Raw genomic sequence first — 15,412 nt, 5'->3', positions numbered from 1 at the left:
ACTCTGGAAGGAGACTCTGTTATTCATAACAGTATTTCAATGGAAAAGACTTTTTTAATAACAGTCAGATCCAACATAAAAATGCCTTAGAGCAGATACCACAATCAGATGGGGAGAGAAGGCTTTAGATGTGATGTCTCCATTTTTCAAGGCACTCTTGGACTTTTAGCTTTGGAAATATATCTTCATTTGCTTCTCTTTGCTCTTTTTGGACCTTCCAAGGCAGCTCTACAATAAAGTTTTTCTAGCCTCCAGAACCAAAACCCAATGTGCAGCCACATTTTCCCTTCTTTCATCTTCCTCAAAAGTCTTGAAGCACGTCAACTAAATATTCTATTTTTTTTCCAGTTCTCCTGGTCTGAAAGCAGACATGATTAGTGTGGACTCAGGTAGGGCTGACTCAATATTTTAATGTACTGATGTTCTTGTGTAGTGCATTGGATAGGATATAATTTAATAGAAGTTGGTAAGACTGGAATGTTTGGACAGAGCCAGTCCCAGCAGTGCAGAAAGTGAGAATTGAAGAGAGCATTTTTTAAATGCTGCTTGTGTCCTGCCCATGGTTATCCTGTAGCAGGGAGAGGGAAATGAAGTCTTTGCATACTTCTGGAGAAACACATTAATAATGACAGTACCACAATGAAGTCTCTGTGCTTCATAGAGTGTTTTACTTTACACATACTGGCTTAAAAACATGATGTATTTGTGTCCATTGCATTTGAACTTGATGACCTTAAACGTCTTTTCCAACTCAAATTATTCCATGAAAGCTAGAGTGTCTGCAGCATTTTCACAGACAAAAATGTATGTGTTTGTGCATCTGCACATGTGATTAATATTTGCCTGATCTACTACAAAGGCTAGGGAATAGGGTTTTTTTAATTTTAGCAGTGTCCATGATCAGCTGGCCAAGGATGAGACAAGGCGCAAAACAAGAGTGTTTGTACTGCCTGGTATTTTCTGCAATATTTCTCTGTGTGTTGGGATAGAAATCTTTTTCTTACTTGAGGTCTCTGGGCATGAAGGGAAATGGACACAGCTACCTCTGAAGTTAGTCTGGGGTACCTGCTGGTGTAGCACTTGGTACTCACCCATCAAATCTAGGGAGTAAGCGCATCCATGGTTCATCTAGAACCTAAGGGCTGAGAAGAAGGAGAGCTGCACTCTTACCAGGTGCTTATTTTTTCTTTTTGGAACCAGCAAAACCATTTTTGTTGCTTCAAAACAGCCATCCATTTTGCTTTGTTTCACATTTAACAGGCACACCCATTTTGGCCCTTTCTCTGAGACAGCAAAATGCACAAAGGCTTGGCACAGCTCCTGCACGCTGCCATCAGTGTTGTGTTGGTGGTAGTGGATTGCATGCCTGATCCTCGTTTGCCTTCATGTATCAAGAAACAACTCAAGAGATCAGCTCATAATACTGGGATTGTGATGGTGGAATGCTCACTGTGTTGTTTTAAGGAGAAGCAGTAGGCAGTCAGCTCCATGCACCTTCTTGTGCTTGTGCTACAGCAGATACTGTGTCCTGGCAGTGCTGCCAGCTTAAGCTGAGAACCAAAGAGATTTCATTGTCAAGACACTGAACTGCCTGCATGTGTTGTGGAGAGGTTTAGTGAGGGTTTCAGTGTCACTGTAGTTATTTTTTTATTATTTATTTTTTATACATTTCTGTTCAGCAATCTTAATAACATTCCCTGAAGAAAAAAAATACATCTGAGATCCAGTTTGGCTCTCACGACTGAAGATGAGATTAGCATGTCTTTTTAGAGATTTCATGAATATTTTTCCAAAGATGCATTAATTCTTAAGCTCTGTGACTTTCAAAGAGCCTGTTCTTCCCTCCCTCATTCAACACTTATGCATTGTGCCTGAGGACAGTTTAGAGCAGCTGCCTGACTTCAGTGGTGTAGTGATGGGAGAATTGGAGATGTTGCTGGATAGGAAGACAAGGACCAAGACAAACAAAGGAAAGGAGCGAGGGAAATGGGACAACAGGTAGAACTGATGTAGCTTGAATTTACATGGGCTAGGTGAAGTGACTAAAACCAAGTCAGGGATGAGGGGTGAGAGATAACCAGATTTTGGTGTGGATTGGTAGAGCAAGCAAATGGATGTAAGTAGAGAAAATGGTCAAGAAATCCAAAGCATGGGAAGAAGGCAGAAAGAGCCCAGATGAGGGACAGTGAGAAAGTGGGGACAAACCCAGGGTGCAGGAGGGACCAACCTAGGGTATGGAGCTGTGGAATGCGGAAAGAAGAGTTGCTTGGCTTTGGGGAATGGAGCCAGGATGAGAGTCTGGAAACAGTGCACTGAATGTGGGGCGGAAGAGGAGTACTTCAGAGTAGTTCTCTCCTTGTCAGTGGGAGTCCTGGAGACTTTTTCTCTGCCTGACAATGAGACAGTTCTGCTGGAAGGAGCCGAGCAGTGTGTCCTTATGCGTTTGAAGTGTCTCTGTCTGCATGTATTTTTGCTTCCAGTCTGGTATTTAGATGGCTATTTTGGGTGTATCTGTAAGTAAACACCACAGCATACTGAGACTCCAGTCTTTCAGCCGAATCATGTGGTCTGGGGGGGGGGGGGGGGGGGGGGGGTTGTTTGTGTCTGTCGAACCGTCTGTCTTCACTGCAGAACCGAGGTACTAAGGTGCTCCGGTCGGCGCCACCGTTGTGGCTGTCACACGTGCATGTCTGTGTCTGTGCCTCCATCCTATTCTTTTCCCGAACCGATGAAGGTAGGTTCTTCCTGAGCAGAGTCCTCCTCCCATCGCCTTCTCGGGATGTCGTGTGGTAGCCCGAAGTATGACGGATCGCCATGAAAGCAGTTATACTGTCTGTAGGCAAAGCTTTTCTTAAGTATGCCAGGGAAACTGGAAAAACAGGAGTTCCCGCCCCTCCCCCCCCCGTAAACCTTTTTAGTACAACATTAAGTCACTTCCTGTAGTTGCAGTAAGTCCAGATTTTCTTTTTTTTTTTCTATTTTTTTATTTTGTTCTCTCTCCCCCCCTCCGCCTTCCCCGAGGCTTATATTCCTTTAAGAAGACACGGCTTCCAAGCCTCGCCTTTCAAAAACGAAACGCGGAGCTGAGTCCGCGTCCACCACGGTACCATCGCGGTGCTCCCCGCGGAGGGCGGAGGGCGGCACGGGGGCGGGAGCGCGGGGGCGGACGGCGCTTCCTTATGGGGAGAAGCAGGAGCGAGCTGGAGGGAGGCAGGTCTCCGCCGTGTGACACATGAATCTGGGACAGCCATACGTGGCTGGAAAATTTGCAGTGTGGGGGCAGAGGCATGTGGCTAAGTCAGGTAACCGGAAAGCTGGCTTTTATTATTTCTCCAGCGAATAACTTGCAACAGTTGTTTTTGGCTTTTTATTTCTTTTTTTTTTCGTATTTTTCTCCTGCCAAGTGGGCCTGGAGGAACAGGTTGTATAGCAGCGCTGCATATAAATATGCAGCCTGAGAAAACCCAGTGGATCTGTTGAAGTTTTATTTAGATTGCTTCACAGACAGGTGAGTCCTGCATCTGGAGGGCAGGTGGGTGCTCCTCTTGTGCGAGGCTACAGCCTTCCTCAGCAGTGGAATTTGGGACCCTGCTGAAAGGGGGTCCCACCACCTGTTGTGGTGATGGGGGCTTCATGCAGTTTAAAATGAAAGAGGCAGAGGCGCTGGTGGAAGTAATATGAGCTGAGGTGAGAGCAAACTGGTGTTTCTGCTCTTGTGGTAGCACTTCCCACAGCCATAAAGCAGCTGCAGAGCTGTGTAAAGTCTACTGGCATCAGTTGCATAAGGAGCAGGGTCAGAGTTCCCTTCGCCTGCTCTAATGCACCCTCTAGAGAACTTTATCTCCGGATGATTCGTGTACATTGTGATCCTATGGTCTTTACTTAATAACATAGTGTGTGTGACAGCTGGGTTTGAGACAGGAAGGGTGGAAGGACAGCTTTGAGCTACTGGCTGTGCTCCTTCATTAACAGGCGCTGTCTGTGTGTATGCGTGTGTACACATTTATGTGGGTATGCGCTTCTCAGCATTTGAAAACCTACTGATTAACGTCTAAAAAGTTAATCAGGATTTAGTGTTGAGGGTCAGTCAGCGGAAAGTTGGTCTGCTCGATGAGCTGCAGCAGCAATTTCTGCCTCTGGCGTGCTGTGAGGACCCATCTTTATATGCTTGTGTGTTAGCGTGTAGTTTACTGAATGCTGATTTTGTTTCTTCTTTTCCAGAAAAAGAGGAAGTTATTATAAATGGAGAAGATGAAAAAGAACGGAAAGACCCGTATTTTGTGGAAACACCTTACGGCTACCAGCTAGACTTAGATTTTCTAAAGTATGTGGATGATATACAAAAGGGGAATACCATTAAGAAACTAAATATCCGAAAGAGGAGGAAAGCTGTACCAGCTTCTGTGGGCACCAAGAACTCTAGTAGCCAGTGCAGTGGCTGGACCTCTGCAGAGTCTCTCTCTTCATCGAACAGTGATGAGAACAAGCAGTCTTCTTTGGTAGCGAGGAGTCAAGTAACCTTGTCCGTCCCTGCAAGACCCTTGGTTTCCTTTGAAGTATCTCCTACCTACTTAACTGTCCCTGAGAATAAACAGCTTCCTCCTCCCTCCCCCCAGCCTCCTCGGCACAACCTCCTTGTAACCAAAACTCTCATGGAAACACGGAGGCGACTGGAGCAGGAGAGGATGATGCAGGTCACGCCTGGAGATGTCCGCAGGCCGCGGCTTTCCAGCTTTGGAGGCATGGGCTCCACAAGCTCCCTCCCCTCTTTTGTGGGATCCAGTGGATACAGTCACATGTCGCAGCAGCTGCAGAATGGTTATCAGGGTAATGGTGACTACAGTGCCTGTTTCAGCTCCTCCTTGGGCAGTTCTATTCGTCACAGCCCCATGAGCTCAGGAATATCCACGCCAGTCACCAATGTGAGCCCGGTACATCTGCAGCACATCAGGGAGCAAATGGCAGTTGCCCTCAAGCGTCTCAAGGAGCTTGAGGAGCAAGTCAAGACTATTCCTGTGCTACAGGTCAAAATTTCAGTGTTGCAGGAGGAGAAGAGGCACATGATGGCTGAACTCAAAAACCACAGGAAAGCCACTCAAAATGACACATACGGTTTCAGAAAACGGTCCTACAGTGCTGGAAATGCAGAGCAGTGGGAACACATGTCTCAGGTGAGAAGAGGTGGAGAACTGTATATAGATTGTGAGGAAGATATGGAGAGTGTGGAGCAGAGCTCTCAGAGGATAGAGGAGTTCAGGCAGCTGACTGCTGAGATGCAAGCCCTGGAGAAAAAAATCCAGGATAGCAACTATGAAAGTCCAGCAAACCTTCAGGCGAACCGAGAAAGTCTGACAAAAGAAGCCCGATCTGTTGCTGTGGGTGCTGATGAGAACATGAATGATGTGGTTATATACAACAGATGTGCAAGGCAACACAAGGAAGTTTCTGTGGGGACAGAGAAGGAAATGAGGGAGTGTGGGGTTGGGGTGACAGAGGCCATGCTCGGATTGTCTACAGAGGTTGAGAAAGAGATAGAACTTCAGCAGCAGACCATCGAAGCCCTTAAGGAGAAGATTTATAGACTAGAGGTTCAGTTAAAGGAAACCACCCATGACAGGGAAATGACCAAATTAAAACAGGAGTTGCAAGCAGCTGGTTCTAGAAAAAAGGTGGATAAAGCCATGATGGCTCAGCCCCATGTCATCAGTAGGATGGTGGAGGCTGTCATACAAACGAGAGACCAAATGGTAGGAGATCATGTGGATGTTGCTGATTCGTCAGTGGGAGACCACCTGCAGATGAGCAGCATTGGCTCCTCCTGCATACCTGCCATGCGGAGCGCGGCTGTGGGCCCTGAGCTGCTGATGAGCCAGTGGCTGGTGAGGGAGAGGGCAGAGGTGCAAGATCAGGGTACAGGAAGGTCTGTGGAGCTGCATGATAAGGCAGTGGGCACAGAGACAAGCATCTGTGAGACAGGCGTCAACACAGAGGAGGCAGCAGATGTGCCAAGCCCCTGCCAGAGGGCACAGGCGGTTGGAGCAGTGAGATCTGTGGGCTGCGGGGACTGCTTGGTGGATGTGGTGGTTTGCATGCCCAAGGAGTGCGTGTCCCGTGAAATGTCCACAGAAGCTGTGCCCAGGGCAGAGGCGATGGTGATGGCCGTGCCTTCCATGGCTAGCCAGCAAACCAGCACTGCTTTGGAGATGGTGAGCCAGTGCACCAGCACGGAGGCGGCCTGCCTGGCTGACTGTGGGACTAACACTGCTCTGAGCAGCTGTGATAAACAGACTAGCACGGACAGCGTGGAGATGCGGAGTGTGGCAGTGGGGGATGGCCGAGTGAAGGATATACATGCATCTGCTAAAATGCGTTCAGTTGGAGTGGGCACTGTGCTTTCCAGCCACCCTGGCTTTGACAGACCCTCTGCAATAAAAACCAAAGACTGTGGCATTGGACAGATAAGTGTTCATGAGAACTACCTGGTTGGTCTGAAAATGAGGAGCATTGCCTGCGGACCCCCTCCATTGCCAGTTGTGCCAACTAGCACCAGGAGCATCGGTGTTGGTGTAGAGTCTGTGTACGAGCCGGTCAGTGGTCAGTTGGAAAGCCCTCTGCCTCCGCCTGAGCTGAGGACAGGCTTGGACCACTACATTGAACGTGTGCAGAAGCTGCTGCAGGAACAGCAGATGCTGCTTGCTGAAAATTACAGTGAATTGGCAGAAGCCTTTGGGGAGCCCCACTCCCAGATTGGCTCTCTCAATTCACAGCTCATCAGCACCCTCACCTCCATCAACTCTGTCATGAAATACACCAGCACAGAGGAGCTGCGGAGCCTGGACCTTCAGAAGCAGTGCATGGAGAGAAACACCACGTCAGGTAAGCCCAGCGTGTGGGCACACCTTTGGTCTGCTCCTTCCTGGAGCTGCAGGTCAGTTGCTTCCTAGGCTCTCTTAGTCTGAAAGCCACTGTGTAATCCTCCCCAAGGAAACACAGAGCCTAACATTGTTGCTGAATGTGGCCATTGGGTATCTGTCTAGCCCCATTGCTGGTAGCTGAAGAACCAGAGGCGGCTTTATCTTTCCCAGTCCAGCAGACTCTGAAGGTCTTAATGATGGTGCCATGGCTCTGACTATGCAAGGGTGGTGCCTAAAACTATGAAGGGTTTAATCACCCTGCAAGGTGTTGACTTCATTTTATAACTTTAAGAGTATTTGAGGTTAATGCTTGTGGGTTTGGAATTTTAAACTTGGCATGCAATTTTTAAAAACTTCAGTGTCAGATTTGACAGAGTTGAAAGTCATATACAGTGTCTCTGTCAAAATTACTTGCTTCCACAGACGTTTCCGTAGTGTTTCTTTCATTACCTTCGTTCCTTATGCTGCTCAGAGCAAGCTATGGGGTGCTTTCCCCATTCCAGCCAGCAGGGCTGATTGCTTTATAATAGGCAACTCCAGAGCACTTCACAGAAACCACATCTTGCATCTTCTCTATTCCAGTAACTGTTTGTCGTAATCCCTAATTACAGCCTCATGTTTGAAGGGCATAATTACTGCTGAAGGTTTTGGTGATACTGAAGAAAGGCGAGAATTGAGATTTAAATACTCCTTGCTTTTTATTTATTAATTTTAAAATATAGACAATTAGTTTGAGGGATTCTTTATTCCCTGGGGTAAAGTTGATTACTTCTTAAATTATTATTATTATGACTATTATTATTATTAGTGTGTCTGATAGTCTAGTTTAAATATTAGCCAATTTTTTCTAGTATCTTATTGGTGAAGCCAATCACATTACTATTAAATTTATAAACAGTGGCTTGCTGGAAACCACTATGTAATACCTAGCAGTGACTGTTAGATACTACCTTCTTGGTCCTGCCATACAGTGACTGAAACAAGAGGTTAAGGGAATGGGAAAAACTAGTGCAAATTCATTTGTATTGTGGATGCTGAATTGGGAAAAAACCCTGAGTAAATACCATTTAATGTCAGCATAATATTATTGGCTAATCCACAGCTGTATAAAGCTCTTGCAGCTTATTTACTGTCTTAAAAATTACCTATTTTTGTTAAAATGCAGGTTGGTAAATCTGATTCTTTTCAGTACATGTGCTAAATAGAACCATCCATTAAATGAGCTGAAGTAAAAGGTTTGGCTTCCCATAGTAAAGCATTAAGCAACACTAGTGTAGTGGTAAAGAAAATACATTATATTCTGTCTGCACACATGCAGTATGACACCGTATATGTAATATTATCTTTCTGGTATGCACTTTGTATTTTGGTCCTCTTACAAGTAGTGATATAATAGTAAGGGTATCTAGCAGACACCAAAAGTGTCCGTAAAACCATGAACCAGAATTTCACTAGCTGTAACTCCATAATTCCATTCCCAGCTTTTACTGCACAGTATCAGATGTGTAGTCTAGGGACTTGAAAGTATTTAGACACAGGTGGAGCAATGGATCATATTTTACTAAAAATGTTTGTAGTTGGATTCAGATTTCGCATTCTTGATAAAATGATTCCGGAATAATTTTATTTTAACTTGTAATGCCATTATCTTTAGCTGTGGATGCTGAGTGTAAAATTTCTTTATTTTTAGTCTCTGGTGAGAACTATATGCCTGCATTGCATACATAAATCAAGCACTAGGCTCTAACAGTTTAGACCCATGGAGAATTGGAGTGGAAAAGAGGTCTTAAGCCTGAAATGTTACCCCATCTCTTTCTATTAATCTTAAAAATATTGTTTTTACTACATTTATCTGCTGGTCCTGCTGCCTGTTCCTGTGGTTTTACAGATCATGTGTTACATATTTCTGTAGCAGGATTTTTGCTGAATGAAGCACTAACTTAAATGATTTGTAAACACTGGAACTAATAAAGCCTTTTTTTTCCCCCATGCATCAGTATCTCGTGATAGCTTATGAGGTCTTAATAAGTCTTTCCTCACATTTAGGTCTCTTGGCTGTAGCTTTTCAGGTGTCTCATGGGAACTAAGCCAATGCCCTTTCTCCAGGCCTGGCATCTCAGGCTGATTTCTGTAGAGCTTCTATAAACAAAAAATCTTTCAGAGTGCTGAGTCTCTATTCTGGTTTGGCTAAAATAAGCAATCAAGTTTAAGTTATTGAGAGAAGTGTGATCTCACAAGCTTCATTTTCTTAGAAAAACAGGCTCAAAATAGAGGCAGAAGTGTCTAGTTTCCAATTAGCATCAGTAGCATTAATGTTTTATTCAAAGAGCATCCTTAGGAAGCATCTCTTAGATGCCAGTTCCTTTTAGGGCAAAAATACCTGAGCTGGCTTTGAGGCATGTGATTTGGGTACTAGTTTCCTGTGTTAATGGCTTAGTGGTCTGTTCCACTTCTGAGGTGGACCATCAATCAAATTCTCAGCTTTACAGTTTTTTCTTTCTGTTAGTGCTGGGGAGAGGGTGTGCTGCAGGGGCCTCTGCCATCTCACACCCTCTGACACAGCTTGTGGCAGGTGATGGAGATGCAGGCAGGAGAGCTGGAGCCTGCTGAGCAGGACATGGGTTGGCAGTTTTTGTTTCTAGACACCTGTGACCTCTGAGATGATCTCTGAAACAAGTCCATTAGCAATTAGTATTTTGCTTGTTGCAAAATAATCACTTTCACTTCTGTAATTAGACAACTTGTATTTACATATGCACTGTCTTTCAGAAGCCCTAGTGACCTCAGGGAAATCAAACCCACTGGCCAGACGAGATGATTTCCACTCTGCAAAGTCATGTTAGAATGCATTGGCAGCCTGTGTGTCCAGCTGGATGTGGGCCACAAACCTAGGTGCTAACTGATCCCTATTCTTAGACCAGACAGCATACGGGAGGACTAAGAGAGGCGAGTGCATTCAGCTTCTCTGTTTGTTGCATGGATTTTTAAAGAAATTTCAGAATGTTGCATTTGAATGTGCATGTGATGTGTTTTGCAAAATACCAGCCAGAGGCCTACTGTCACTTGTAGGGGTGTTAATTACATGAACTTTTCACAAGTCTTGTAGATGAATGTCTTTCACTGTCTAGGAGTTTTCAAGGATGGTATTTAAAAACAACTTATCTACCATTGCCCTGAAAAATTATTTGAGCATATTTGACCTGAAAATGCATAGTTATTTTGCCTCAGTGCTCTCTGGATATCAGTTTTACGGTTGCTGACTGAGCACCTCAGTGGAAACATTACACTAGTTAATCATCATGAGGAAGGAGGCAGCTTCTTGAGTTAATATTTGAGGGAGTGAAAGGAAGTGGGAAACAAATGGTATCAGAAAGTCTCAAGGGTAAGGAAATCTTGATGTGCCATCTGGTGGAAAGATCTTCCAAAGTTTTTAAGACTTAAGTTTCAGCCAGAGTGGGGGAGGCAGGCTGAGGGACAGTGAAAAGACCGAAGGACTGATGGTGGTCTGAGAAGCCTCTGGTTGTCCAAAAAGTCTCTATGTTGTCATTTGTAATGCAGGAAATTGGACAAAGTTGGGTTTTTTTCTTTACAGCTCTTCTGTTTGGCAGTTCTTTCTCTCAAAGACTGTGTAGCTTGATGGATTGGTAGCTCCTCTCCTGGCAGCATGGACCACACTATTGGAGTTGAAGACCTGGGGCTTGCCTCAGGCTCAGGAGGGCAGGGCTGATATGGTGCAGGCATGTTGGTGGACCCAGTAAAGCTGTGGGCTGCTCCAAATCACACTGGTTGTCTGCATCTATGCAAGTGAAGGAAGCCCTCAGCTTCAGCTCTGCCACAGATGCACGCCTTAAATCACCAGTTGAAGTTTCTGTACAGATGTGTTTTTTCATGTAACAAACAGGATCTATCCATCTGAGCTTTGTTTAGAGTTCAACTCCCATGGTAACAGGCACATCTATGAATATTTAATGAAAGGAGATTCCCGTTTTTCCAAGGAAGCGTTGTCATATTTCAGCAACAATAAAGCATCATCTGAGAAGATCAAATTCTCATGAATGAGAAAGAAAGAAGTACTCTGAGATGACCTTCCTGTTGTGCATCATGAGGTACTTTGATCCACCACTCATCAGGGAAATGAAGGATGGCTTTCACCAAGCTTCACACACAGTTGTCTTGGGAAAGACAGCATTTCATAAATAAGATTATTTGCTGCTTCACCAATGTGTGATTTTTTTTTTTTTTGTGGTCCAGCTAAAGGAATTGGTTTTAACTTATAGTTTCAACAAACTGGATTCACAATATAATTTGGGGATGGAAAGCAGCTTCTCAACACAGAAAAAACAGTTAAAGTCAGAGTGAAAATGAGATTGTTCTTGCAGTCCTCTCAAAGGTGCCCTCATCCTGTTAGAAGGAGTGTTTTCCCTGGAGCCAAATGGTAGTTCAGCATTTGCCTATGCCTGGGCCCTGGGTGACTCTGCCTTCTGCCAGTTTATTGTATAAAAAGCACATCCGTGGCAGGTTTTTGTTCTGAAATTTTAAATTGGCTGACTTTTAACCAGGAATAGCTCAAAAGTGCCTTTTAAAATGAAACTACGTCTTCTGAAGGTAACATATTTATCAGTTGGATGGGTTACTATAAATCATTGTAAATGTTTAAATGTAACATGTTTGTTCATCTCTGCCTTTTTATTTACCTTAGTAGAATGGGCTTTTTCTTAAATAGTTCTGATTTGTATACCAAATGGAAAGTGGATTAAAATTATTTTTATGCAACAATAACTTTTTAAGCATAAAGCAAAATAAGATTTAAAACCACCGGAGGAGACTTTGGGTTCTTCAGTTACAATAATTTCCTAAGTAGCTTATTGCTACCATGGAGAAATCATGCAGTGTGAAAGAGAAGTATTTCCTTGCTGTAAGTGCTCCAGATAATATTTATACACTTCCTTTATTCCCTGCACTCTCTGGGGAATGTATAACTTTTATCATTGATCATTATAAATATATTATGGAAATAAATGCTTGCACTGATCAACAGGTTAAAAATAAAATCTTTGTGCAGTTACTACATAGGCAGTAACCTGTTGCTCTCTTTTAAGCTAGAAGCCTGTGATGCTTCAGCCAGAGAGCTACATTCTCATCCTGAGGCTGTTTAATTCCCTGGCCTTGTTTGCACTTCTCATGATTTCCAGTGGTATGAAAGTATTGTCAAACTAAATTGGTTTTATAATAATATTTAGATTTGCTTCCATCAGTCTAAATGGAAATCTTCAAAAGTAGGTAAAGGCCAGACTTCTGTTACCATGAATTCATCAGAAATTCCAGGGAATCCAAATGAGTTCCCTGAAACAGCTTATGCTATCATAAAGGGGAAGAAAGATCTGCAGTTAGGGAGGGAAATTGCATCTTAATAACAATAAACAGATTTTATATGTACTAGAAATGGCATGGTAATCTGCTCCTGCTCTATAGTAGTTTTGCAGTCACCCTGGTTTAAATCGGTGAGATTTTCAAAAGAAGCACAAGTGATTGATGAGAGGAGGTTCCTTCTAAAAAATGAAAACCAGGTGCTCTTATCCCCTCAAACCACTGAAGATGCTTCAGTCACTTTTTCCCCTCTGAAACTGATGAAACCATCTTTCTGTGTAAGTGTTCATGAGCAGTTGAAGTATATATGTTTTTTGTTTTGTCATACTTCTGCCTCTAAATTACTCCTGAAATTTTCCAAGATCCCCTGCTATGTTGCAAAATATATTCATAAATTCTTGGCAGCTCCATGCTGCAGTTAGCTATGCTATATCAGTACTTAGAAACTTGTGTCAAGTTTGCAGTATTTGCCCACAACAGTAGACTAAGGAAAAGCAGCAGGGCAAGTCTTCCTGATAGGCTCTGTCTGGAGGCAGTGTCTAGCTAAGTATTGAACTTGTTGGCTGATTTGCACCGTGACCTGGAGAAGGATTCTGCTCAAGCATACTTTAGACTTCTGTGAGGTGAGAGGAAGAGTCTGTTTTAAGATCTGTGTAGACTAATGGTAATCTTCAGCCAGGGTTTTGTTTCCCCTCTGGAGAGGTGCCTCCAGCCCCAACAGCAACCCTGCAGTCCTGTTGGAGGAAGAGGGAACTTGGCTCATTCAGCTTTATGGTTTGCATAGCAGTAGATTAGTCTATTAAATCATTGACTGTAAGGTTGAATGGTGCAGCTCCTTCCTTCATCTTTTTTTCTGAGTGATTGGCCTTGGTTGGTGCTCTCCAAGCATCTTTACATTGGCTGTTTTGAAAAGGGGAAGGCCTGGGAGCTAACATTAAATGCTAATTAAAGGCTTGCAGTTTTAGTGCTGAGTTGGGCCCAAAGCTCTCTTTCCCTCATCGCTGGGTACTGTGGATGAAGTAAGTGTAGAGTAACAGCATTGCTGGGACAATGAGAGCACTGACCGGTTTATCTAATGCACACTTGTTGTCTGCTTGCCCTCAAGCCTTGATGTCATCCTCTTTTGTCCAGCTGAGAAGGACCCCTTTTCTTTTTCATTGGAAGGCATAGATGTCATGCCCTAGATCCTGAACTCAGTGTGGTGCCCCTCAGCCACTGATGCACGAACCAGAGGAGGGGACCTACAGGGGTCTTGTTGCATTGGTGGCAGGTTTAGCTAATAGAGAGGCTGTGAGTCTGGGGAGAGAAGGCTGCTACTGTCCCTCTCCTTTCTCTCTGTCCTACCCTGCAGCTCCATCCTCCGTGTGTCCCAGGGCAGGAGGGAGACACTTGGGGAAATTTATGCTTTGGGGGTATGACAGGGAGCTGTTGGTTTACCTCAGGGTGGAGCCCCACTCTGTCCTGCTGGAGTCCTGCCAGCTGCCCTCAGCTCTGGCACACACAAGCCCACCTGACCTGCCACAGTTGTCACAGCTGCTTTTGTAGGAGAACTGTGATGCATGACAGAGGATGCAGAGAGTTCTGCTGAAAGCAAACCTGGGCACCTTTGGAAGCTTTGCATATCCCTGATGCTTCAGAGCAGGTTTCCTCTGCTCCTTTCCACGTTCTCGGAGGCAAGGCTGGAGCAGAAGGGGTGACCTGGTAAAACCACCCTGGGCAGCCCCACCACCAGCTACAGCTGGACATGGTTACTGTGTTTGGTACTCTTTCATTGTAGCTGTCATCATTCCAAGCAAGTGGAGGGAGAGACAGTTCCCTTGTTTTTCAGCTAAGGGAATTTAAAAATCCTTGGGTTTGGCTTGGGGTTCCACCACCTTGACAGCCCTCTTCTCCTTGGCTGTTGGATAAGGGATGATGCTTACTGTTGGGAAGAGACCCAACCAAAGTCAGTTGCAAAATGGGGAGAGGTGGGGGAACAAGGGATTCCCCTCTTGCTTCATATGTGTGTCCATTTTGTCCCAAGTGCACAGACGTGTCCCTAGAAGAGTTGCTCCTCCCCAGGGGGCCCTGGGGCAGCTGTCGCCTTCAACACACACAAACACCACCCCCTATTCCCACTTAAGTAGAAGCTTTTTGACTATACCTGTGGTGATATATGGCTGTTGATACCCTGCTGTGTGCCTTTCCCTGCAGACGGCTTTCCACTGTAGCTTGGAGGAGCTATATGCTATGGTGGAAGTTTGCAATAGGTCTCACTTCTGGAGAAGGTGCCTTGGGAAATGCATGTTCCCAGACTCAGCTGGGAACTCAAAGACTTGGCTGGGAATGGGAGCAGCTGGGAGGAAGCTGCTGGGAAGTGACAATGTTTGGAAAAATCAACTTCAATAGGAAAAAAATTACTGAGGTAAAGTAAGAAGTGGGAAAGGCAGTCTAGCAAGAACAGCTTGCTAGACAAAGATGTAGCTGTGTTTCTAAAAATGAAGGTTTGGAATTTACCTTACTACAGTAGGTTAGCACACTGTACAGTGTCATTCAAGTGGATGCCAATGTGGAGGCTGTGGCTTAATTCTTGATAAATACAAAGGCAGAAAAATATGGAGGCACATGTGATTGAATGCTAACAAGATCACTTAGGGAGGAATATGTGTGTAAAAAAAAAACCCCAGTGTGTTCCACAAACAAAAGCATTTGTGCAGATTTGTAGAGCATTTGTAATAGCACAGCTGGAGGAGCTCCAGGAGAATCTGTAAAAGTCTGTGCGTAATTAGCACTGCCTTTTAAATACACAAAGGGAAAAAATGAGTGAATGCCAGCAAATCAGCGAGGGGAAAAAAATATAACCCAAACATTTGGAATTTGATTTAAATACAACTACTAGCTCAGTACAATCCTGTCAAAAAAAAAGGGAAAAAAAAGGAAAGACAGACATGTAGTAGTTGTGAGTTTATTGCAGTTGTCTCAGTAACTTGGTTAAGCATATAGGTTTCAGAATTAGTCAGAGTGATGGCAAAAAGGAAAATTTCCTGAAAAATGTTGGGTTTCATGGAAAATTATATTCCCTAATAAACAACTGCAATAAAAAGCTTACTGCTCTTGGAGAAAGACCATGCAGAGGAGCTGTGAATGTGCTG

General features: G+C 44.3%; 1 protein-coding gene across 4 annotated transcripts in view; it reads left to right on the top strand.

Annotated features, from left to right (window-relative positions):
- KANK1 (KN motif and ankyrin repeat domains 1) overlaps positions 1–15,412 on the top strand; it is a 129,042-nt gene that overhangs the window by 98,917 nt on the left and 14,713 nt on the right. For 3 of the 4 annotated variants that reach the window (XR_003538583.2, XM_027709705.2, XM_027709704.2), the window contains exons 1-2: positions 3,203–3,302; positions 4,222–6,876. Coding sequence is in view for 3 of the 4 variants with exons in the window: in XM_027709705.2 (XP_027565506.2) it covers positions 3,233–3,302; positions 4,222–6,876 (2,725 nt within the window). In the remaining variant the exon portion in view is untranslated. Of the gene's footprint in view, positions 1–3,202; positions 3,303–4,221; positions 6,877–15,412 lie in introns of those variants that run through there. The other variant, XM_039384511.1, reaches the window with a different exon arrangement.

This window comes from Pipra filicauda, unplaced genomic scaffold, assembly GCF_003945595.2.
Source record: "Pipra filicauda isolate LSUMZ 115617 unplaced genomic scaffold, ASM394559v2 scaffold35_size7292922_pilon, whole genome shotgun sequence".
Classification (NCBI taxonomy): Eukaryota; Metazoa; Chordata; class Aves; order Passeriformes; family Pipridae; genus Pipra; species Pipra filicauda.
This window is presented reverse-complemented; position numbering and strand designations above follow the sequence as displayed.